This window comes from Lithobates pipiens, unplaced genomic scaffold (assembly GCF_037356315.1).
Source record: "Lithobates pipiens isolate NorthernLeopardFrog02 unplaced genomic scaffold, aLitPip1_a1.2 Scaffold_10, whole genome shotgun sequence".
Taxonomy (NCBI): domain Eukaryota; kingdom Metazoa; phylum Chordata; class Amphibia; order Anura; family Ranidae; genus Lithobates; species Lithobates pipiens.
In genome coordinates, this window is record NW_027507686.1 from 16,275,838 (window position 1) to 16,302,274 (window position 26,437).

The 26,437-nt window shown below is 46.6% G+C and overlaps 1 protein-coding gene across 2 annotated transcripts in view; it reads left to right on the forward strand.

Moving 5' to 3' along the window:
- The window catches only part of LONP2 (lon peptidase 2, peroxisomal), a 151,218-nt gene that overhangs the window by 44,568 nt on the left and 80,213 nt on the right, over positions 1 to 26,437 (forward strand). For both annotated transcript variants that reach the window (XM_077451692.1, XM_077451700.1), the window contains 2 exons: positions 9,976 to 10,234; positions 17,719 to 17,860. In XM_077451692.1, coding sequence (XP_077307818.1) covers positions 9,976 to 10,234; positions 17,719 to 17,860 — 401 coding nt within the window. The remainder of the gene's footprint in view (positions 1 to 9,975; positions 10,235 to 17,718; positions 17,861 to 26,437) is intronic.

Below are 26,437 nucleotides of genomic sequence, written 5' to 3' on the forward strand. Positions count from 1 at the left end.
ACCTGTGGTTGCAGGAAATACATTTGCGACGTGTGTGGCTGGTCCAAGTAACTGTTCTGAGGAAAATGACATGGCCTCTAGCTGCCAGGTGCATTGTGGGTGTTTGACAGCATTAGAGACTGTAAAGAGTCCATTGTTCTCGCTCAGGAAGGGGATCAGCAGGAAGCAAAGTCTGATTTATGCAGTGAACAAATATAGATACCTCCTTGCTTTTTTCTTAAAAGAAGAGCGTCCCAAAGATTTATTGGTCGTCCTTAATGGCCTGCTATCCATTTACCAAAAGCTAAATGTTGTTCTTGTGTATTCAGCAAGTATTTGTGACATGCTACACACTGTAATTGTATATTGTTTAGCTGTGTCCCCCTGCAGATTCCTGAGCTGGTTGTGACTGTGGGAGGAAGTCACAAGGCCGTGTGTAGCCTGTTTTGTGTCCAGCAAGCAGTAGCAGCGTGTAACCTCAGGGCATATCTCCTATGAAGGGGTTCCCACTCGTTCCAGGAATACAGCCTACGAGAACTATTTATGAAAGGATGAAACTGATATTTCATGTTTTATACATTTAAAAATAGCACTTCTGATTGTTTTGTTTGCCTATTTATAGGGCCAGTGCAGTCGTTGTGTGGGGTTCCTTCCACTGGGGAAGAGTACAGTTTTAGGTTGACGGCTTTTGGTGTCGGAAACGAACGCACCTCGCCATATCTATCTTGGCTCAGGTTTCTTGCAGGACCGCATCAGGTTTTCCTTGAGGATTTGTATTTTGCTGTATCCTCACAATCCTTCCAGGTTGCTAAATAACTTCCCCCTTCACGTGATGCTACCACCACCATGCTTCACGGTGGATTTGGTACATTTTATGATAATGTGCAATGTTTGGCTTGTACCTGATGGCTCAGTTTTGTTCTCGTCTGTTCAACAAAATTTCTACCAGCTGATTTTCAGAGTCTCGCAGGTGGGCCTTCTAGAAACTGTAGACTAAGATAACAATGAGTTTTAATTAAACGTGGCTTGCTTGTGCCACTCTCCCTGCAACTGGTGAAGCACCTGGACAACAGGAGTGCTATGCATAGTCTCCCCAGTCTTAGCCATTGAGGCTTGCAACTCCTGAGTTGTCGTATACACTTTATTGCCAAAAGTATTGGGGTGCCTGCCTTTACACCCACATAAACTTTAATGGCCTCCCAGTCTTAATCCATAGGGTTCAATATTGAATTGGCCCACCCTTTCCAGCTATAACATCTTCACCTCTTCTGGGAAGGCCATCCACAAGGTTTAGGAGTTAATCTATGGCAGTGTTTCTCAACTCCAGTCCTAAAGAGACCCAAACAGGTCATGGTTTCAGGCTTTCCATTATTTTACACAGGTTATTTGATCAGTTTCTCTGCCTTGGTAATTACCACAGCTGTTTCATCTGAGGGAAATTCTGAGAACATGACCTGTTGAGGCGCCTTGTACTGGAGTTGAGAAACAAACACTGGTCTATGGGAATGTTTGACTATTCTACCAGAAGAACATTTGTGAGGTCAGGCACTGGTGATGGATGAGAAGGCCTGGCTTGCAGTCTCCAATCTAATTCATCCCAAAGGTGTTCTAACGGGTTGAGGTCAGGACTCTGTGAAGGCCAGTCAAGTTCCTCCACCCTAAACTCGCTCATCCATGTCTGTATGGACCTTGCTTTGTGCAATGATCCAAATCATTTGGTGGAGGGGGGGTTATGGTGTGGGGGTTGTTTTTCTTAAGGGGTTGGGCTTGGCCCCTTAGTTCCAGTAAAGGGAACTCTTATGGTGTCGGCAAACTAAGACATTTAGTATGTCTTGTTGAGTTCCTTCACCCCAAACTCGCTCATCCATGTCTTTATGGACCTTGCTTTGTGCACTGGTGGGCAGTCATGTTGGAACAGGAAGGGGTCATCCCCATGAAATTGTCCAAAATGTCTTGGTATGCTGACGTCTTAAGAGTTCCCTTCACTGGAACTAAGGGACCAAGCACAACCCCTGAAAAACAACCCCACACCATAATCCCCCCCCCCCCCCCTCCACCAAATGATTTGGACCTTTCATATTTTGCCCAGAGAGAGGCTTTAACTAGCATTGTATATATTCAGTCAGCAAAAACATTGTAATTTCCTAGATTTTTTTTTTTTTTATAGTAACTTCCACATTCCTACTCAAAGAGGCTCTCGGCTGCTGCCGCCACCATTCTAGGTGAGGGAATCAGGAAGGGAAGCGAATCGGCTTCACTTCCCGGTTCTCCTACTGCGCATGCGCAATAGGAAATCTCCGCGCTGTCACTGGGACCCGTGTGTGTCCCAGCAGACAGCGCGGCAGGGCAGGAAATGGCGTAGACTCCCACGGGAGTCTATGCCCGGAAGTGGGTGTAAATACCTGTCTTTGACAGGTATCTCCACCCCCCTCCCCCCTGAAAGGTGTCAATTGTGACACCGGAGGGGGGGGAGGGATCCGATCAGCGGAGGTTCCACTTTAGGGTGGAATCCCGCTTTAAGTAGCTGTGCGCTAAACTGTCCTATGCACTCTATAAACAGCTTGTCAGACAACCCACCCCCCTTTGCTCAAGCCTGGGTGAGGAAACTAACCTCTGCCAGCATAGAGCGCTGGAGTGGGAGGGCTGGAAAAGAGTAATATAATAATTTAGGGCATTTTCAGGTGAACATTGGTTCAAAATGGTAGCATGGTACTACAGGACTATAAAGAGTAGAACAAAATGTAACTTCAATTGAGTTAAAACCTAAAAAGTTTTTTTTTTATTTTATTTTTTTTTTATTCCGCTTTATGATGTTTGTACAGCCCTTATCTGCACAATTGGTGAAAAGTTTCCAATCATAAAGAAAACATTCCCAGACCCTCCGAGGGTTTTTTTTTTTTTTTTTCATGGAGGTCTGTTTCGCCATCGTGATTTCAGGAAAAAGAAAATAAAACAAAGAACAGCGGAAAGACAAGAACTTGGTGGCAAGCCAGCTAATTGTTTTCGTACAGCTCGGAGTAACCTTTAGCAGCGTAGAGAGTCTGATTCCACTCCGCTTGACTGAACAAAACAAGGCTCCATTCCCAGGGGATGCCTGACATTCCAGCCGGGTGACACGGATCACGGCGAAAATAGAACGCTGCGTTATCGGCGGCGGCAGACGTGAAACTGTGCTGTAATCGCATTTTTAATTTCAAAAGTTTACCTGCCTAAAGTAGATCTAAGCGCAAAACAATAGGGTCTTCTATGTTGCATAGAACATCTAGACATGTCAGCGTGCCGAAGCGGTAGCCTGAATAATCAACTTTTTTGTCTTGTACCCAGTCACTCCTAATCTGCAGCCCTATGGAGGTATATATGTGAGATCATATAAGGCACTGCTGCTCCTTACTGCTGGTCTTGTGGGATTTGGTGATGCCACAACTGTACTGCTCACTGTTCTCCATGCTGAAGAGGAAGCTGTACCTGAGGAGCGGTAATGCAGGATCTTCCTGCTTTGCTTTAGCTATTCATGTACACCTACACAGGTTGAACTGGATGAACTATTGTCTTCAACCTTACTTACTATGTATGTAATTCTTGATTATGTGCTTTCTGAAGCTTTTCTCTTGTTTTGCTTAAAGTGGTTGTAAACCCTCCCCCACAACTTTGTCCCATGTAAATCGGCATAAAAAAACCCTAATGAACACTGTAGATATCTCCTTACTTGCTTAGTATTGTTGTAATCCTTTTTGTTCTTTAGAACAAAGTCACTGAGCATGCCCAAATCTCCCCTGATTTACGGCACACTCTCTATGTGCTTATCTATCTGTAATCAGGACTTCCTACGGCACAACACTGAACTCCCAAGAGGCTGCAGAATCATTCAGAGCTTCCTCCTACACACCATGTAACCATGGGACATGATATGCAGTGTAAACTTGGCCATTACTGCAGTCTTATCAGCTGAAGATAAGACAGACAAAGGCAAACATTAGACATTGGCACAAGTAAATACTATGAAATAAAGTCCGCTATGAACAGGGAAGCAGGGTTGCCATAGAAACGTTGGATTGAGAAAGAGGCTTGGTTAACCGTACAGGAAGTGCTCAATATAATGGCGGAAATGCACTCCACTGTGGACCCAAGAATAGGAGATGTCATATGGCGTCCTTCCAGAATCGTGCTCCTGCGCACTTCCGGTAATGTCTGTGACCTTCGGGTCTTCATGATCACAGATCAGGGTCACTTGTAAATGAACCAGAGCATGTCTGGTTCAGCTCCTCCCCTCTCCTTGCGCTGATCGTTACATGCACAGACCAGTGATGTGGGCACTTCAGATCCAGCCCACAGTGCTGCTGCACCATGCCCCCCCCCCCCTCAAAGGCTGTACTAATTGGTGTGAGGAGAGGGGAGGAGCAGGGTGCAGCAGTCCTGTGGGCTGGATCTAAAGTGCCCACATCGCTCATCAGTGCTCCATCCCTGGCTCATCAGTGCTCCATCCCTGGCAATAATCAATAAAAAGAAAAAATCACAATTTTCCAAAGAGTTGTGAGAAAAAATGACAACTGCAAAAAACTCACAATGCCTCTTACTAAATACCTTGGACTGGCTACTTTCCAAAAATGGGTCGTTTGGGGGGTATTTGTACTTTCCTGGCTTATTAGTGTGTCGAGAAATGAGAGAGACCACCAGTACATCAGGTTTGATCAATTTTCAATAATTGCCACCATAGGTTCTAGACTATAACTTTCACAAAGACCAAATCATTTACACGGATTTGGGCTATTTTTATTAGATATGTAGCAGTATAAATTTTGGCCAATATTTATGAATATGTGTGTTGCATGACTGAGTAATTCACATTCAAAATGTGAGAAACACCGAAAGCTGAAAATTGGTCTGGTTAGGAGGGATTTTAAGTGTCCAGTGGGCATGTGGTTAAAGTGGTTGTAAACGCTTACATTAACCCAGTGAAGTGACTTGCCTCAGGTGATACACAGAGATTAACCACTTGCTGTCCGCGCTATAGCTGAATGACAGCCACAGCGTGGACGCGAATCTCCGGGAGGCCATCATATGACGGTCACCCCTTTGCACGCTCCCTGCGCACGCTCTGTGATCACTAAGTCGCTGAGACTCGGGGTTTACAGATCCGAGTAAGGAGCAGGTCCCGGCTCCTTACCAAGTGATCAGCTGTCAGCCAATGAGGGCGTGAGGAGAAAAAAAAGCCGATCACCAGCTTAAAGCGGTTGTATAGTCATTTTTGGGACTTTTACCTACAGGAAAGCCTATAATAAGACTTGCCTGTAGGTAAAAAAAAAAAATATCTCCTAAACCTGTATGGTTTACCCACTTGCCGCCCACCATATAGCAAAATGACGGTGGCAAAGTGGTTGTAATATCCTGACCTGACGTCCTATGACGTGATCCGCATATTAAGCCGCTGCGCGCCCCCAGGGGCGCGTATCGCGGCGATCGTTGTTGCGGGGTGTCAGTCTGACACCCGGCAACTACGATCTCAGTAAAGAGTCTCCAACGGAGACTCTTTACCACGTGACCAGCTGTGTCCAATCACAGCTGATCACAGTGTAAATAGGAAGAGCCGGTGATCGGCTTTTCCTCACTCACGTCTGTCAGACGCGAGTAGAGGAGAGCCGATCGGCTGCTCCTCTGACAGGGGGGGTCTGTGCTGATCTATTATCAGCACAGCCCCCCCCCCCCCCCCCCCCCGAGGATGCCCACACTGGACCACCAGGGACGCCACCAGACCACCAGGAGATGCCCAGCACCAGGTATGCCCCCTAGACCGCCAGGGATACCAGCCAGTGCCCATAATGAATGCCAATCAGTGCCCATAATGGATGCCAATCAGTGCCCACAATGGGCATCACTGATTGGCATGCATTATTGTTTGGCACTGGCATCCATCCCTACAAAACTTTTTAAATTACAATGCCGCCTATCCGTGCCGTCTATCCATGCCCATCCGTGCCGCCTATCCATGCCGCCCATCCATGCCAATCCGTGCCACCTATCAGTGCCTATTTGTGCCACCTATCAGTCTGTGTCGCATATCAGTGCCACCTATCAGTGCCACTTCATTGGTGCCACCTCATCGGTGCCCATCAGTGCCGCCTTATCAGTGCCCGTCACTGCAGCCCCGTCAGTGCCCATCAGTGAAGAAGAAAACTTGCTTATTTACAAAGTTTTGTAACTGAAACAAAAAAAAACATGTTTTTTTTTCAAGATATTCTGTCTTTTTTTATTTATTTAGCAGAAAATAAAAACCCCAGAGGTGATCAAATACCACTAAAATAAAGCTCTATTTGTGGGAACAAAATCATAAAAATTTAGTTTGTGTACAGTGTAGCATGACCGCGCAATTGTCATTCAAAGTGCGACAGTGCTGAAAGCTCAAAATTGGTCGGGGCAGGATGGTGTATAAGTGCCCGGTATTGAAGTGGTTAAGAGATATTCCCCTCACAATGCGCACAGGGGATTCTTGGCTGAAAGCCCGGCAGACGCCGGACCCCGCCGGGAAGAAATCTCCCACGTGTATACGTGGGAGTGACGATATCGCGGCTCTGGCCACTCACAGCGCCGGAGCCGCGATACCCAGAAGAAACGCTGAGGGAACATGTCAGCTCCCTCGGTGTGGATCGGGCCAGATGTCGGGGCCTCGTTCTAAGGTAAGTATTTCATAATGAGCTAGTATGCGGCGCATACCAGCTCATTATGCCTTTTCCTTTGCAGGTGGGGAAAAAAAAACACATCAGTGGGTTTACAACCGCTTTATCTGCAAGGGACATTGGTCCAGAAGAGGAGGAGGCAATTATGCCTCATCTGTGCCCACCAGTACCCACTGCCAGTGCCACCTATCAGTGCCCACAAGTGCCACCTAGCAGTGCTCATCAGTGCTGCCTCATCAGCATACATCAGTGAAGCAGAAAAATGGCCTGGTTGCAAAATGTTATAACAAAAAAAAGTGTTTTTTAAAATATTCTGTGTTTTTAAATTTTTTGAACAAAAAAATAAAAACCGCAGAAAAGAAAGCTCTATTTGTGGGGAAAAAAATGATAAAAATGTAATTTGGGTACAGTGTAGCATGACCGCGCAATTGTCATTCAAAGTGCATCAGCGCTGAAAGCTGAAAATTGTATTGGACACGAGGGGGGTTTAAGTGCCCAGTAAGCAAATGGTTAAACAAATCCTCCTACATATGTTATACCTTTTTATCTGTAGAACTCTCTCTTCTCTTCTTATACAGCTTGTCTGAGATGTCAGGAAAAAAAGGGGGTGGAGATCTGAAATTACACTCTGCAGAGCTCCGTGGGGGAAGCTCTGAGAGCTTTTACTTACTAATCTGGCTGTTTTATTTATTTATTTTTTCTCCCTGCTTTTCAGGGAGAAGAAACGGCCAGATTGCTGTTCACTGCACACACAGTTCTGTGTGATTGGATACAGTTGTTCAGCAGGTTTCAGATAAAATCATTGGCTGAAATTTGCTGCCAAACGCGTGCGGTGTCCAAACCTAGAAGACGGGTGACTGCGCACAGGTATGCTGTCCGGCCTGCCTGTGCCACCCATCTGCAGGGCGGGGGCGGCTGGCTTAAGAGACCTTTTTTTTTTTTTTTTGTTCACTTCAAAGTGGTTTTGCATTCCCTTAAAAATAATGCAAAATTAGCAAGGAATGGCACTGCAATGCATGGCACATAGAGCAGATGTGTTGCAGTAATGCCCACTGTGCCACAACACAGACGTGCGAATGGGTTCTGAAAATGAACATGTTAAAGCTTTTCTGAAAATGTTAACAATTTGGGCTCACATCTTCTCCCAAGAAAAGGGATAGAACGGCAATTAAATATAATTGAGGAGATGTGGGATGCACAGCAAATATGTCACCAGTAATGGTGGGCATTGGTGAACTAGGTCTTTAAGAGCAGCATTTGTATGGGATCATTAAGGGATCATGAGGCAAATCCGTACATTACTTTCAAGACCCCAAATTGCACCCTCCAAATAATGCCACTTCCAAGGGGGAGCTTCACAGTCCCAAAGGTGGGTGTTTCGCTTTAATACGAGGATGGAATAATCTCGGACGGGTCCACACCTAAACATTGTGTCATGAACTCCATTGTTCTGCCTGTGAAGCGGCCCCTTCACAAGAGGATTTCTTTAATCTGCACACTTTTAAAAGATCAAAGGAGTTGTTTTTACTTACTTTGTTCATTATAATTTAAAAACATGAGAAAAAAAAAGATTTAGAGGGTAAATTAAATTCAGCTTCTTCGCTGTATTCCCGCGGGAGCTGCTTGGAAAACAAGCTAACATCCTGCTTGACCCAAATCCCAGTGCTAAAAGGAACCAGGCTTGCATCCCAAATACTATTTTATTTTATTTTTTAACCAAAAGATGAAGCTAATATACAGGAGCTAAAGCGGAACTTCAGCCAGCATTTTCTTCTTTTTTTTTTTGGATGGAATGTGGAAATGATAAAAACTGCCAGGTTTGCGGCGGTGGGGGACTCCTTTTTTTTTTTTGTGTCATGATGCTGGGACACTAATGGCTGGTTTATTAGTATTATACAGGATTTCCTGTATTCATTGATGTATAACATGCACTTTTTCACCATGAAAATCGGGTGCAAATAGCGCGTGCGTGTTATACGCCAATACTTTAATTGTAGCTGCCTCGGAGGGGACAGGGAGGGGGGGGGCGGGGCGAGCGCCATTAGATTACATACAGTGAAAATCTCCTGTTTACTCTGCGGTCTCTGTAATAAGTCCCGTCTCCTGGGCTGCCGTAGGACCACTGTTCTGTCTGTCATGGGAGATTCTCACTGTATGTAATCTGTCGGCGCTCGTCCCGCCCCCTCTATGTTCCCTCTAGGCTGCAGATTGACATTGATCAGGCTGTGTTGGTGGCTTCTGGTTCATGTGGGAGTGTCTGGTGCAGACGTCACATCTGGTGCGGAGCTGCAGGAAGGTGAGCGGGGTCCGGGCTGGAGCGGAGCATCTAGCAGACGGTGCGCATTGTGGGTAACATGGGGGCGCTATAGCAGAAGGTGAGCAGAAACTGGAGAGAGAAGAGTGAGCGGCAGAGCATCGGCAAAGCTGGGGGACCAAAGCAGTAGAAACCAGCAGATAATCACACTTGGTGAACAGAGTGGGACCAATGTAGCGGGAGGTGAGCGGGAACCAGAGAAAGAGCTGGGAATTACTACTGAGTGGGGGATCAGCAGAACTAGGGGTTACTTTTTGCTTTTTGTTGCCCTGTCCTAAATTTTAAATATAATATATAAATATTTTGATATGTTTTCTATTCTCCATTGTGAATAAATTATGGGTTTATCAGATTTGCAAATCATTGCATTCTGTTTTTATATATCGATTTTACAGTGTTCAAACTTTTTTGGAATTAGGGTTGTAGTATTTAGCCCCTTTCTGTTACCCCCACTCCCCCAGCCGTTTAACCACTTCCCACCCGGCCTATTGCAAAATGATCACTGGGCAGGGCTTTCATCATTCCAGGTGGACATCATATGACATCCTCACCGAACGCACCACGCACGCTGCCGTGATCTGTCACATGCCATATCCACCAGATCGACTGGACTGATCGCTGTACTGGCACACTATTTTGTTTAATTACCATGACTGGTGGCGCCATGACATTATCCATACCAACTGGTCATACGTTGCCTTTAAAAAAAAAATGGAAACTTTGGGGTGTGTTTATTAATATTTTCACACAACTTTCACCCAGGATTCACACATCTTTTCAATAGAATCCAATTAGAAAAATGTGTATAAATTGACCCCTTTTGTGTTGGAAAAATAGTTTGCATGGAAGAATAGCCTCTGTTTTCAATTTATTAAAGGAAAGGTCAACCTCATAAATTATTCATCTTTAAAATAGTTCTTCTCGCATGTAAAGGTCTTTATTGAATTTTTTTCAAAACTGTAATTTGCCCATGCAACCTAATTTTAACATCTCTGTATAAATCTGTTGCAGATCGCTTGGATATCCGCGCTGCACGGATTCTACTGGATAATGATCACTATGCTATGGCAAAGCTGAAAAAAAGAGTTCTAGAGTATCTGGCTGTACGTCAACTAAAAAACAACCTCAAGGGCCCGATTCTCTGTTTTGTTGGACCCCCCGGTGTGGGCAAAACCAGTGTAGGAAGGTCCATTGCTAAGACTTTGGGCAGAGAGTTCCACAGGATTGCGTTGGGTGGAGTGTGTGACCAGTCTGATATCCGTGGACACAGGTAAGGAGATTGGCTGCAGTCACGGGTCTCTGATCTTGTGCAGTCATCAAATTTTTTTGAATAAAGTGGTTGTAAACTTCTGAAATGGAAAAAGGAGCAGAGCACACCCCTCTATAGTGTGTACTTGCCACAATCTAAAGCACAGAGCGTGATTTCTGACTGGTTATCCCAACACCACAGAATCTCATAAGATTGCCCCCCCCCCCCCCCCCCCCAGTACACAGAAGGTGGCTAACCGCCTCAGCTGTGCATATTTCCCTATGAGACTGTGTAGGGGGGTTATGTCCTTTCCCTCCACTCTGGTCTCAAATTACACTCAGCTCTGCTCTGATGACCATCCTAATGATGATCACACAGTAGAGGTGCTGTGGGCTGGCTCCTAGCTATATTATAATGGGCATGTTTCCAGGGTACTGCAGAGCGGGTGATGCATAGACAGAGGGTTCCTTGTCTATAGGGAGGTTTAATACTCTAGGACAGGGATATGCAATTAGCGGACCTCCAGCTGTTGAAAAACTACAAGTCCCACCATGCCTCTGGGTGTCATGCTTGTGGCTGTCAGTCTTGCTATGCCTCATGGAAGTTGTAGTTCTGCAACAGCTGCAGGTCTGATAATTGCATATCTCTGCTCTAGGATATCGAATGTGTTGCTGCTATATACGGATCAGGAGCCATATTTAAGGCTTCGGATAGCGCTGTCACTTACAATTTACAGACCTTGTTTGGTAATCTGTCGTATATGACTCCTTGCGATCACCAGGCAAATAGAATGGACAAATCCCTGTTTTTCTGATATTATCGTGTATTATTGGTGCTCTTGGTGGGCATCTATTGACACCCCCGCTGGCAGTGCTTCATTCATTTTTCTGAGTTTTACGGTGGAAAATTTCACATGTAAGACAAAATTATGACTGCATATACTTATACATACAAATACCATAGAAATACCCCTGACGAAGGTGCTTGAATCAGAAACGTGCCGGGTACCGGAGATCAATTTATACCGGAGAGTAACAACTATCTTTTTGTCATGCATACCATGTAACCTGTCCTGTTTTTTGTCTTTTCTATGTTTTTTTTTTTTTTTGTATATTTGTGTAGTATTTTTTTCTATGTCCTTTTTAAAGTGGTTGTAAACCCTTACAAACCACTTTGACGATGCCCCCGAAGCGGTCCTCCGTCTTCATGTCTGCCACTGCCATGGATCCCGGAGTGACTTCCGGGTCTCGCTGCTCCGGCGCAGCGATGACGTCACTCCCGCGCATGCGCACGGGAGCCGACACGGCATATCGCCACGATCTGCGGCCTGCCCAGTGCGCCTGCGCATGCCCCGTAGACAGCGATGGCTGTCTTTTTTTGTAAATATCTCCTAAACCGTATAGGTTTAGGAGATATTTCTTGGACCTACAGGTAAACCTTAATCTAGGCTTACCTGTAGGTCCAAGAAATATTTTCTAAACATACAGTTTAGGAGATATTTACAAAAAGACAGCCATCGCTGTCTACGGCGCAGGCGCACTGGGCAGGCCGCAGATCGTGGCGATATGCCGTAAGCGTCGGCTCCCATGCGCAGGTACACTGGGCAGGCCGCAGATCGTGGCGATATGCCGTGAGTGTCGGCTCCCGTGCGCATGCGCAGGAGTGACGTCATCGCTGCTCCGGCGAATCACAGCGCCGGAGCAGCAAGACCCGGAAGTCACTCCAGGATCCATGGCAGCGGCAGACATGAAGACAGAGGACCGCTTCGGGGGCTTCGTTCTCAGGTAAGTTATTCATAATGAGCTAGTATGCTATGCATACTAGCTCATTATGCCTTTGCCTTGCAGGTTGCTCCCCCCCCCCATGGGTTTACAACCACTTTAACCATCGGTCAACACATGATGATTTATCTATACCCAATAAATTACATTTCCTAAATCATATGTGTGGTTGCTGCCTTCAAAGTCCCAATGAAGGGGGATTCTTTTTTCTTGCTTCCAGGGTTGTGTCTTATTGTACTGACCGTACCCCTTACCCAGAAAAACGTACTGTGCACCTGCCGCTGCCTGGATCCCTGTGCTGTGCCCTCCACCTCAAAGATGGCTGAACCTTTACAGGCAGAGTCACTAAGTCCCTGTGTGTTTATCTGCCTTCCTTCAGGAATAATAAAAAAAAAAAGTTCAGTATCTGCTACCATCTCCAGGGCCCCTCTGATGAACTGATGGGGCCCAGGTAAATGTAACTTTTAGTAATGGATAAATTGGAAGCTGCAGTGAAGCATTACAAACTGTCTGCACCTTGTAATGGAACATGAAGCTCCTGAGCCTCCCTGTTAAATTGATGGGGACCAGTGGTACCCCCTTATTGGCGGCCCTGTGAATTAGGGGGGGGGGGAGGTGGTGACTCCCATTGAGCCTTTGTATTTTGATAGCAGGGAGATCACCCCACCTTCAGTATACACTCATCAACTCGGAAACATCAATGCCAGTCACCAAATGGGCACAATGCTGGTGCGATATGCTGGGGGGGGAAGCAGACATGGATGGCACCACACTGCAGGTCATCACACTTTACAAAGCTGAAGGAGCTACATGAAATATATAATATTTAAATGTAATTTTTTTCCCTAAAAGTCTTAAGTTCTGTTTTTGTGAAAGTGTTTTTTTTTTTTTCTTAAATCTTTTATTTATTTTTTATTTTTTGTGGACCCTGATACTCTGATGATGATCACATGAGCCTATTTAGACTTATGAATAGTCGTCTGTTCTGCAATAAAACGACAACAGACCAATTCACTGTGAAGCTGCACGAGATTTAGTGTACGCCTTCCTTTCATTAGACCCGTCTTTATATTGCAGACCCCATGTACACAAGATGGGCGCTGCCCCTTTCCAGCAGGGTCACGTCCTTGTTGTTCCATTACTGTACACATGTTATATGTGTAAAATCAAGCCCATCAAAATACTAAAAGAAAAAAGATTGTTTTGTAGCTTTCCAGTCATTGGACGCAGTGGCTGCATTTGTTTTTTTTTATTTTTTGCAGACTTTTTTTTTTCTCCACTTAGGCTAGGTTCACATTGCAGTGATGCGGGAACGCCGTGAATCCGCAGCTGGTTCCCGCATCGCATACCTCCCGGCGGCAGTTCACACTGCCCTATGCGAACTGCTGGGAGTGTCAGTGAAACGTTAATGACACCCCCAGATCAGTTCGCATATCGCAGTGCGATCTGCAAACTCGGACAGGAATTGGATCGCATGGTGTGAACACCCATGCAATCCGATTCTGCTGCGGACAAAAAAAAAGGGTCCTGCGCAAGTTTGGGCCGTGTGCGATGCGAATTCAGCCATACTATCTGTATGGCTGAACTCGCATCGCACAGAGATCGGATGTGATTTGCACTGCAGTGCGGTGCGAATCGCATCCGTTCTCATAAACCGCTGCAGTGTGAACCCAGCCTTAGAAGTACCAGTAAGGCCTGCTTAAAATACACTCACCGGCCACTTTATTAGGTACACCTGTTCAATTGCTTGGTAACAGAAATTGCTAATCGGCCAATCACATGGCAGCAACTCAATGCATTTATGCATATAGATGTGGTGAAGATGATTTGCTGAAGTTCAAATTGAACATCAGAATGGGGAAGGAAGGGGATTTAAGTGACTTTGAGCGTGGCATGGTTGTTGGTGCCAGACGAGCGGATCACCAGTTTTTTTTTTTTTTTGTTTTCTTTTAAACTTGGGTCTCCTGGAATTTCCACAAACGACCATCCCTCAGGTTTACAGAGAATGGTCCGAAAAAGAGAAAATATCCAGTGAGCAGCAGTTGTGTGGACGAAAAGCTATCGGCTAAGAACAGGAAACCGAGGCTACAATTCGCACAAGCTCCCCAAAATTGGACAATAGAAGATTGGAAAAACGTTGCCTGGTCTGACGAGTCTGGATTTCAGCTGCGACATTCAGATGGTGGGGTCAGAATTTGGTGTAAACAGGAAAGCATGGATCCACTCTGCCTTGTATCAACGGTTCAGGGTGGTGGTGGTATAATGGTGTGGGGATATCTTCTTGCCACACTTTGGGCCCTTAGTACCAATTAAATGTTGCGGCCTACCTGAGTATTGTTGCCGATCATGTCCGTCCCTTTATGACTACAGTGTCCCCATCTTCCGATGGCTCCTTCCAGCAGGATAATGCACCATGTCACAAAGCTCCAATCATCTCACCACTGGACAATGAGGTCACTGCACTCCAATGGCCTCCACACTCGCCACATCTCAATTCAAGAGAGGACCAAAATTTCTGAGGAATGTTTCCAACACCTTGTTGAATCTATGCCATGAAGAATGAAAGGAGTTCTGAAGGCAAAATGGGGTCCAACCCGGTACTAGCAAGGTCTACCCCATGGGTCTTCAAACTACGGCCCTCCAGATGTTCAGGAACTAAAATTCCCATCATGCCTAGTCATGTCTGTGAATGTCAGAGTTTTACAATGCCTCATGGGATGTGTAGTTTGGCAACAGCTGGAGGGCCGTAGTTTGAGGATCCCTGGTCTACCTAGTAAAGTGGCTGTAAATCTATGGCTAAAAGAAAAATTCTTTTACAAAGAAGCCTTGTTCAACTATCTGACTTTCTTTCAACCGTGTAGTATCTCCCTGAGATAGCCAAATCCTTCACGGTTTACATGTTGCCTAGAGTTGCCCTTTAAACACCTACCCTCCCTAGCCATCTTGGCACGAGAACTTGATTTATTACAAGTTTATAGTAACTTGTTCTGGCCTCGTGGTTTGAAAAATAAACATTCGCGGTGAGCTGAGAGGAGATTTTGGCCATTTTTCATGTGAGGAATTTTCACGTAGTAACTGAAGTATGACTGTAGATAAAGATGAATCCAACAAACCATCTAGTTTATGGCTATGTGTACACATACATCAGCCGGTATACCTCTGTACTTCTGCATGTTATACCAGATAAGAATATTCACCTGATGGGCTTGTTTTATCCAAAGACCGCAGATCCAAGATGGCGTGTGTAGAGACAACAGTCTGATCCAAGCTTGGTACGCAATGCCAATACCTCTGGAGCACGGCTGGGAAAACTTGGCTTTTCATCTGAACAAAAAACAAACCAAATAATATCCTTTCCAAAAAAAAGAAAGAAAATGGAGCCATTGACTGTAGTGTCCATTATGTCTGTTTTAAATTTTTCCCAGTGCAAGTTTCAGGGAAAAATAATGGAGTAATTTTGTAGCTTATTAAATCTCTTGGGAACTCCAGTGGTCAGATCTTTTGTGCTATACCTCCTGGTACTGCTGATCTTCTTGGACTTACTCTTAGTTTTAACCACTTCCCGTCCGTCATAAGTTTATAAACATCTTTGGAAATAAAGGGTGCTATCGCGATCATCACAGCTGCACCAGTGATCGAGATATTATATTTTCTGCCGGCAATTTTGCCCCTGTACAAATCATTAGTAAGGCCTCATCTGGAATATGCAGTTCAGTTTTGGGCACCAGTTCTCAAAAAGGATATCGGGGAACTGGGGAAAGTGCAGAGAAGGGCAACCAAACTGATAAGAGGCATGGAGGAGCTCAGCTATGAGGAAAGATTAGAGGAACTGAATTTATTCTCTCTTGAGAAGAGGAGATTAAGTGGGGATATGATCAACATATACAAATATATAAGGGATATATATATTATATAGTGAATTTGGTGTTGAGTTATTCACTTTACGGCAAACACAGAGGACAAGGGGGCACACTTTACACCTAGAGGAAAAGCGATTTCATCTCCAAATACGGAAAGGTTTCTTCACAGTAAGATGTGGAATAGACTCCCTCCAGGGGTGGTTCTTGGCCAGCTCAGTAGATTACTTTTAAGAAAGGCCTGTGTGAGACCTCCTGGATGAAGCTCCTCTGACTCGTGTGTGGGACTTCCAGGATGAGGCTTCTCTGACCCCTGTGTGGGACTTCCAGGATGAGGCTTCTCTGACCCCTGTGTGGGACCTCCCTGATGAGGCTCCTCTGACCCCTGTGTGGGACCTCACCGGACGAGGCTCCTCTGGCCCCTGTGTGGGACCTCACCGGACGAGGCTCCTCTGGCCCCTGTGTGGGACCTCACCGGACGAGGCTCCTCTGGCCCCTGTGTGGGACCTCACCGGACGAGGCTCCTCTGGCCCCTGTGTGGGACCTCACCGGACGAGGCTCCTCTGGCCCCTGTGTGGGACCTCACCGGACGAGGCTCCTCTGACCCGTGTGTGGGAGCTCACCGCATGAGGCTCCTCTGACCCGTGTGTGGGAGCTCACCGCATGAGGCTGCGTACACACGGGCAGACTGTCTGGCCAACTAAGTCCGTCAGGCCGCGTACACACGCGCGGACTGTTCGCCCAACTTTGTCCGTCCAACAGTTTCGGCAAACAGTCCGCTCAAACTTAGCATGGACGGACATGGCCACACACGACGGACGAACAGTTTGCTGAAACCGTGCACGATGACGTGAACGGCACGTACGACGGGACGAAAAATACGACGTCCTATACACTGCATTATAGCTTTCGGCGTGAAAATCCTTTCTGAGCATGCGCGAGACTTAGTTGGCCGAACAAGCCTACACACGAGCGAACAGTCCGCTGAAACCTTGTTTCAGCGGACAGTTTTTCGGAATTTCCGTAAGACCTTGTTCGTCCAATTGTCCGCTGAAACTGTCCGCTGAAGCCCCACACACGAGCGGACTGTCCGCCCAAACACTGTTCAGCGGACAAAGTTGGGCGAACAGTCCGCGCGTGTGTACGCGGCCTGAGGCTCCTCTGACCCGTGTGTGGGAGCTCACCGCATGAGGCTCCTCTGACCCGTGTGTGGGAGCTCACCGCATGAGGCTCCTCTGACCCGTGTGTGGGAGCTCACCGCATGAGGCTCCTCTGACCCGTGTGTGGGAGCTCACCGCATGAGGCTCCTCTGACCCGTGTGTGGGAGCTCACCGCATGAGGCTCCTCTGACCCGTGTGTGGGAGCTCACCGCATGAGGCTCCTCTGACCCGTGTGTGGGAGCTCACCGCATGAGGCTCCTCTGACCCGTGTGTGGGAGCTCACCGCATGAGGCTCCTCTGACCCGTGTGTGGGAGCTCACCGCATGAGGCTCCTCTGACCCGTGTGTGGGAGCTCACCGCATGAGGCTCCTCTGACCCCTGTGTGGGTGTTTTTTGGGAATACCAAAAACACAACTTTCTCCACTTGGAAACGATAGTCTGGAACCTCACATTAACACATTAACCCTCCATACGAATCCTGTCATGTTATCCTCCATTTTCACAGTGACGGAGCCTCACTCTGTCACAACATGGTTTTAAATGGGATGTCCAGTAAGCTTGGTGTGGTGGCCGGGTGTCCATAAACGTTTTGGCCATGTAGTGTAGATGATATCTCAGACATGTATTATACACAGGAAGGTTTATTGAACATACTGATAACCTTATACAGAGTATGTATTATTTAGCTGGTGTCATGTGTATTACAGACGTACCTATGTGGGCAGCATGCCTGGCCGTATAATAAATGGACTGAAGATTGTCGGCGTCAATAACCCGGTGTTCCTCCTAGATGAAGTGGACAAGCTGGGGAAAAGCCTGCAGGGGGACCCAGCAGCTGCACTATTGGAGGTAAATTACCTTGCACCGATTTATCTTAAAACTGCAACATCATCACTTTCTGGTATTACGTAATGTTGAAGATAATTCACGATAAAATTCCAGATAAGAAATTTCTAACGCTAGCTCCGTAAATCTCACATGAGTTAAACAATTTATATGCAATGTATAAACAAATACCACAATCTGAATATATTCACAGCGCCAGATAATCTTTTACTGTAAAGCAAAATTTGGTTCTTTAGTTCTACTAATTTACTTTAGCTATGCACTACAAGTGTTTCACAAGCGGCCTAAAGGATTTGGATGTAGCGTGTGAAAACCACATAAAAAAAAAACGCATCTCGTATCTAAAACCGATTAGTTTGTAGTGGAGTGGGAAAGAGTTCAATCCATTGCCTGGTCTGTGTGCTGTCCTGGTCCCTGTCTCCAATACTGCAGTGGTAATGACATTCTAAACTTTTGTTGTCTTGGGCTTAAAGTGTTTGTTACCCTAACACTTCATATTCCTGATATGTGTCTGCTGTACCATTTACTTGCGTGAAAAAGTATCCTGTTCTCTTTGTATTGCTTCCTTTATGTAAAATCCCTGGTGTTCCTACCAGTCCCTCTGCTTTCCTATTAGAAACTGACCACGCATACTGTGGTCAGTTCTCTAGCTATGCTGGGAAATCGGTGTACTCACCAATGATCAGACTTGTCCTGATATGCTCAAGCTGCACAGCCATTCACTGAGAAGCTCAGTGTACTGCTGTTGCTCCTCCCTCCAGCTCTTATGCAGCTGAGAACAGAGGGAATAAAAAAGGGGAAAAGTATTTTATAACTTTTTTCTTATATTTATTTATATATATATATATATATATATATATATATATATATATATATATATATATATAGTGTATGTATGTATATGTGTTTTTTGCATTTCATGTCTACTTTGAACTGAATGGGTTGTTTTACAAGGTGATCCATTACAATCACTTTTAAGTTCTTTTTTTATGGGTAATCCTCTAGATCTCAAAACTCAAACTCTCAAAACAAAGGCCCGGGTTGCTGTCCTTCATGCTTTTACGGGGGCCCAGACTGTGGCTGGTGGGAGTAGGGAATGCTCTTCCGTCACTGGGAGTAAGAAATACCCCATCATTGGTTATAATGGAAGGAATGGTGTCCCATTGTTGGTGTCATTGGGAGAAATGGCGCCCTATTGTTGCAATCTGAAGCAGGAATAGTGCTCCATTGTTCATGTCATTGGGAGGATTGGTGCCCCATCATTGGCATCAGTGGGAGTAATGGTGCTCCGAGGGCCCGATAAAGGCAAGCGAAAGGCTGCCTCCGGCCCCTGGGCCACAGTTTTTAGACCACCACTCTAAATGATGAGGGCTAGAGGATTCCTGTGTCCTTGTGATTTTTATATTTGATTTTTGATTTTTTGCTTTGTCACAGGAATATTTGGAAAAGTCACTTGGAGCCATGTCAGACAAATGATCCTGTTGCTGGCAACAACAAGCTAGTGACAGGATTGCAAATAAACCCTTTACTTTGTTTTAATGGAGTCACTCCCTTGCTAGCCAAATGAGCAAGATGGTACCCTCTCACTAGGCAGTGGGAGTTTTGGCACTATTCAGGCTTCCGTGGAAGCAATTCCATTTAAGTAAGTAGAAGCCTCTGCTGGCATGATTTACACTGACCACAGAAGATACAAGCACGCTGTGCAATCACGAATGGCATAGGGAAGGGGGGGAATTGGGTGGGAGAGTTGCAGGAATATGTTACATGTTCCACCCTAAAAACAGGTGAAGCATATCTTGTTACCAAAGGTGAAATTCTACTTTAAGATTTCCCCCAGCTGCCCTTTACAGTGGTTCTGAACTTAAAAGTTAAGGAAACTTTAAATGTTACTCATAGCTGTATATTGACAGTGCGAGATCATCTTCGGCACTGCTGCTTCTGACTGCTAGTCTCGGCTGGTTTGGAGTGAAATTTGGTGATGTAACTACTGTGCTGTTCACTGTTCTCCTTGCTGGAGAGGAGACTGTACCTGGAGACATGCCATGGAAGGATCTCCCTGCCTCACATTTATTAATTCTGTGGATGTATGCTTCATCCACCTCTCTTGCTGCGTCTTGATCACTCTCCCACCAGTCATTCAGTCACTGTTCACCAGTCAGGCAGTTCTGACATGAGGAAGCAAAGCCCTCCTGCTGCTCTACCATAGACTCACAACAAGGTAAGGCCCCTTTCACACTTGCAGACCTATCTGGTCCGCCTGTTTATTTTTTTTAGGCAATTTTATTTGCCCGATTGTACTCTGTAATTTACCCGTTTGTACTCTCCAGCCTCCTCTGTCTGTTTACATCCACCTAAATCCAATTTGATTCTATCCAAACAGATGGATGGGGATTCATACCCCATCAGTCTAGTAGATCAGATTTCAGTTGTGTGTAAATTGACAGACGGACCATTTACATTTGACCGCCCAATAGAGGAGGGCGGTCCGTGTCTCTGCATGAGCGGACACCGACTAGCCCAACCACCTGTTTAGCGGAGATTGGTGGACAGATTCCATTCTGAGCACCCAGACTCCAACAGAGCCCACCCCGTGTGGAGGGGGCATTAATAGAAAACTATCTCACCACTGCTGAGGCCTTGAGAAGGAGCTGATGCCCCGAGTGTGTAGCCAGCCTATTCCAGGAAGCCCATCTCTTCCAGTGCTTCCTGGCCGTCTATTCTTCTCCGGTGACGTCACATCCACTTCTGTGGTTCTTCCTGTTTCCTGGGACACCATCCAGTCCACACGTCACCAACCAATACACCTGTGGCCCCTGGACGCAGAGCGATGTCCGTGAGAACGAACGGAGAGGCCCCACCAGCATACAGATGAGCCTATTTTAAAGTTTTTTTACTTGTTGGCCCTTCCTTCAATAGAAAACTGCAAGTGTTCAGCTGCAGGCACCTTAACTCCTTTGCGACCATGCTATAGCTATTCAGTGCGGCTGCATTTTGCCGGAAAGGCCGTTATGTCGTCCTATGCTCGCGCTGCCTGCGGCGCACATCGGCAGTGATCGTTAAACGAGGTAAAGAACCAATCACTGAGGCTTTTTACTCCGTGAACAGCTGTATCTAATCACGGATGCAAACAGGATTTGCCGGTTATCTGCAATCCTCCCCTCATGCTGATAGCATGTGAGGAGAGGAGAGACGAAAACCATCAAATCCACACAGGGAACATCTGCACTGACAATTAAGGCCACTGATCATCGGTCTCCTGATGATCTGTGCAGCTTCAACAGTGCCCACTAGTGCTGACAATATTTGCCCACCAGTGTAAATGAGCTGCTAGTGCTGCACACCCCAGAATGCTATACAAAATGGAAGAATTCCCTCATAGGGGTTGATTACAATTTTATTTTATCAAAAAATTGGTGAAAGTGCCCGGTAGGCAAGTGGTTAAAATCAATAGTGACATTTTTACTCCTTGGCCCCTCTGCTTGCCTATTTTGAGCACAGCTTCAACATTTCAGATCCTGCAGCACTGATAAGAACAAAGGATACGTTGTCATTATTTGTAAATTCTGTCACTTGTTTGAATTTTAGCACAGATACGCTCATAGTAAAGGGGAATGCTGTCCAGCATGTTTTGCTGAATCGTCCCATTTATGCACTCTTTAGAGGGAACATGACATATCGCTTAGCCAACATTAGGAATATGTGCTAGGCTAATGGGTATAGAACCTAAAGAATAAGGATTTTGAATATTAACGTGTCACTACGTGGGCTCTACATCATGAGGTTGGGATGAAGGACTGGGGTTGGGGTGAAGGACTGGGGTTGGGGTGAAGGACTGGGGACTGGGGTTGGGGTGAAGGACTGGGGTTGGGGTGAAGGACTGGGGACTGGGGTTGGGGTGAAGGACTGGGGACTGGGGTTGGGGTGAAGGACTGGGGACTGGGGTTGGGATACTGGGGTTGGGTTGGGTTGGGATACCGGGGTTGGGATGAAGAATCCCGCTTTAGGATGAAGGACGGGGGTTGGGATGAAGGACTCGGGTTGGGGTGAAGGACCATGAAGGACTGGGGTTGGGATGAAGGACTGGGGACTGGGGTTGGGGTGAAGGACTGGGGACTGGGGTGAAGGAGGTGGGTTGGGTTGGGATACTGGGGTTGGGGTGAAGGACTGGGTTGGGGTGAAGGACTGGGGTTGGGGGTGAAGGACTGGGGTTGGGGGTGAAGGACTGGAGTTGAGGTTGAAGACTGGGTTGAGGTTGAAGGACTGGGGTGATGTTGAAGGACTGGGGTTGAGGTTGAAGGACTGGGGTTGAGGTTGAAGGACTGGGGTTGAGGTTGAAGGACTGGGGTTGAGGTGAAGGACTGGGGTTGAGGTTGAAGGACTGGGGTTTGAGGTTGAAGGACTGGGGTTGGGGTTGAAGGACTGGGGTTGGGGTTGAAGACTGGGGTTGGGGTTGAAGGACTGGGGTTGGGGTGAAGGACTGGGGTTGGGGTGAAGGACTGGGGTTGGGGTGAAGACTGGGGTTGGGGTGAAGGACTTGGGTTGGGGTGAAGGACTGGGGTTGGGGGTGAAGGACTGGGGTTGGGGTGAATGGACTGGGGTTGGGGTGAAGGACTGGTGGGTTGGGGTGAAGGACGTGGGTTGGGTTGGGATGAAGGACGTGGGTTGGGTTGGGATGAAGGACGTGGGTTGGGTTTGGGATGAAGACTGGGGTGGGTTGGGATACTGGGGTTGGGTTGGGGATACCGGGGTTGGGATGAAGGACGGGGGTTGGGATGAAGGACTCGGGTTGGGGTGAAGGACCATGAAGGACTGGGGTTGGGGTGAAGGACTGGGGTTGGGATGAAGGACTGGGGACTGGGGTTGGGATGAAGGACTGGGGACTGGGGTTTGGGGTGAAGGAGGGGTTGGGTTGGGATACCGGGGTTGGGATGGGATACCGGGGTTGGGATGAAGGACGGGGGTTGGGGTGAAGGACCATGAAGGACGGGGGTTGGGGTGAAGGACCATGAAGGACTGGGGTTGGGGTGAAGGACTGGGGACTGGGGTTGGGGTAAAGGACTGGGGTTGGGATGAAGGACTGGGGACTGGGGTTGGGATGAAGGGTTTGGGTTGGGATACTGGGGTTGGGATGAAGGACTGGGGTTGGGTTGGATGAAGGACTGGGGTTGGGTTGGGATACCGGGGTTGGGTTGGGATACCGGGTTGGGTTGGGATGAAGGATGGGGGTTGGGATGAAGGACGGGGGTTGGGTTGGATGAAGGACTCGGGTTGGGAGGAAGGATGGGGGTTGGGTTGGGATACTGGGGTGGGATGAAGGACCATGAAGGACGGGGTTGGGAGGAAGGACGGGGGTTGGGTTGGGATACATCAGAGAAATCTGAAGAAATGCGTTTTTGATTCTGCTTTCCCTTTTAAATATTCCTTTTGTTTGTCTTCTGTTGACTGTTTGTTTTTATCTCGCTCCAGACCGCTGCGCCCCATCTTATACCTGCTGATGCATTTTGCATCCTTAAGCAGCCTTAATAATGTCTCCCAGGACAATATAAGGAATTCTTTATGTGCGGAGGGTTTGGTTTAGAGTTTTACTTACACACCGCTCGCAAGGCGACCTTGAAATATCGACCTACAACAGTTCTGCACCTGCTGGCGACAGGAAGGATTATTTTATTTATTTATTTTTTTTCCTCTTGTGCAACTTTTAAAACGGACACAAAACTAATGCAAACATTTGCTTTGTCTGCCAAAATCCACATTTGGTTTCATTAGAGAGTTACTTTTTGAAAAAAGGCTGGTTAAATTTTTTTGCATTTTATGACCGAATTTTATTTAAGAGCGGCCCATAAAGCATAAGAAAATGATGAGGTGTTGGAATAACAGATAAATATGTTGATGTAACAATTTGTTCTGTGCTGGGGGGGAAAAAAAAACACGGAGGGCTTTTGTAAACGAGACTGGGAAAAAATACAAAGGCTCCTTTTTTTTTAAATTTTTTTTATTTTTGGGTGAACATACTTTCCAAGTTGGCTCAATGCGTTGGCACAGAAAGGGTTTTAATGAAGATAGGCAGTAAATTGTACCTGTCGCCAGGCTGGTTATTTTGTGGGCTGGGCATTTTATTTTAAAGAATGTGGTTCACTAGGAACAAGTGCATTAACCACTTCAGCCCCGGAAGGTTTACCCCACCCCCACTTTGTGACCAGGCCATTTTTTGTGACACGGCACTGCGTTACATTGAGAATTGCGTTGGCGTGAAACGCTGTACACAAATAAAATTGATGTCCTTTTTTTTCCCCCCACAAATAGAGCTTTCTTTTGTTGGTATTTGATCACCTCTGCGGTTTTTATTTTTTGCGATTTATAAACAAACAAAAAAAAGTATTTTTTTCACTTTCTGAAAAATCGAATTTCTTCATCAGTTTAGGCCAAAATGTATTCTGCTACATATTTTTGGTAAAAGATATAGCGTTTACAACCTATAAGATATTTTTATGGAATTGTTGTGTGTTGATGCGTTTTTTTTTAATACTAGTAATGGCGGTGATCAGCGATTTTTAGTTGGACTGCAACATTGCAGCAAATGATTCAGACACCTGACCCTTTCACACTATTTGGGGACTAATACAGTGATCAGTGCTAAATAATATGCACTGTAACTGTCTGTACTAATGACCCTGGCAGGGAAGGGGTTAACATCAGGGGGGATCAAAGGGTTGTGTGTGCTCCTAGGGAGTGCTTCCTAACTGGGGGGGGGGGGAATGCTGTGACTGGAGGAACACAGAGATCTGTGTTTCTGCTTAGCATCTCCATTTTCCTCCCTCACAGATCAGCGGTCTGCCTTGTTTACATAGGCAGACCACTGTTCTGCCTCCCCTGTGAACGATTGCGCGTGGCTGGCGGCCGCTGACCTGCTGATTTGGCTTCCGCTGTGTCCAATCACAGCGGGAGGGGGGGGGTCACAGGAATCGCGTACCTGTACATGATTTCGCGCAAGGGGCCACCTGCTGCAGTATATCTGTGTGGGACAGCCCTTAAGGGGTTGCAAACCCTCAAGGTTTTTCATCTCAGTGCATTCTATGCAATAAGATGAAAAACTTTCTGTATAGCAACAGCTTACCTGAAGCCAATCTTTCCATCGACGTGGGGACGAACACAGCAGCTCCAGCCGCTGTCTCTGGTCCTTATTGGATAGATTGATAGCAGCAGGAGCCATTAACTCTCTTGCTGCTGTCAATCCAAATCCAGTGACACAGGAGCCAGGGGCCGAGACCTGCTGTCTGTGTCAATGGACGCAGCAGCAGGACTCGGGAGCGTGCTCGCACGAGTTCCCCCATGGAATGCAGCTGTTCGTGGGGGCACTTGAGAAGAGGAGGAGCCAGGAGTGGCTGGGAGTGCCGCTGAGGGACGCCAGAAGAGGAGGGATCGGGGGCCACTCTGCAAAACAAACTACACAGAGGAGGTAAGTATGACATAGTTGCTATATTGAAAATAAAAATAACCTTTACAACCCTTTTATTGTAGTTAACCCTTTCCCGCCGAGCGTACGCACATCTGCGTACTCGGCTTCCGGGGGTTATACCGGGATGATGCCCGCACCTGCAGGCATCATCCCGGTACCGTTTTTTACAGCAGGCGATTGGCTATCCAGCCATAACAACCGATGCGGCTAAAAGCCGCTCGGCTGTTATGCCGGAGGAGCGGGAGGGGACGTCCCCCCCTCCCGCCGCCTCTCGCCGCTGTTACCGGTGCTCCCGCTCGATCGGGAGCACCGATTAAAGATCCGTCGGCTCTGGCTGCTGGGGAGGACTGGAACGAAGCCGTAATCGGCTTCGTTCCAGTCTCCTCATCGTAAACACGGAAGCGACGTCATGACGTCACTTCCCGTTTACTCGGCTGCCAATGGCGCCGGTTTTAAAAAAATATCCGGTATTCAGAATCGCCGTTTTCGGCGATCTGAATACATTGAAGTGTAAAGGAGGGGTGGGGGGTCTTTTAGACCCCCGATCCCTCCATAAAGAGTACCTGTCACCACCTATTACTGTCACAAGGGATGTTTACATTCCTTGTGACAGCAATAAAAGTGATCAAATTTTATTTTTTTTTTTTTAAACAATTTAGTCATTTAAAAATAAATAAAATAAATAAAAAAATAAAAAAAAAAATTTCAAAGCGCCCGCCGTCCCCGCGAGCTCGCGAAGCAAAGAAACGCATGCGGAAGTCGCGCCCGCGTACGTAAACGGTGTTCAAGTCACACATGTGAGGTATCGCCGCGATCGTCAGAGCGAGAGCAATAATTCTAGCAGTAGACCTCCTCTGTAACGCCAACCTGGTAACCGTAAAAAATGTTTAAAGCGTCGCCTATTGAGATTTTTAGGTACCGTACTTTGTCGTCAATCTACAAGTGCGCGCAATTATAAAGTGTGACATGTTTGGTATCTATTTACTCGGCGTAACATTATCTTTCACATTTCGCAAAAAAATTGGGCTAATTTTACTGTTTTGTTTTTTTTTTATTCATGAAAGTGTCCCTTTTCCCAAAAGTTGCGTTTAAAACACCACTGCGCAAATACCGTGTGACAGTAA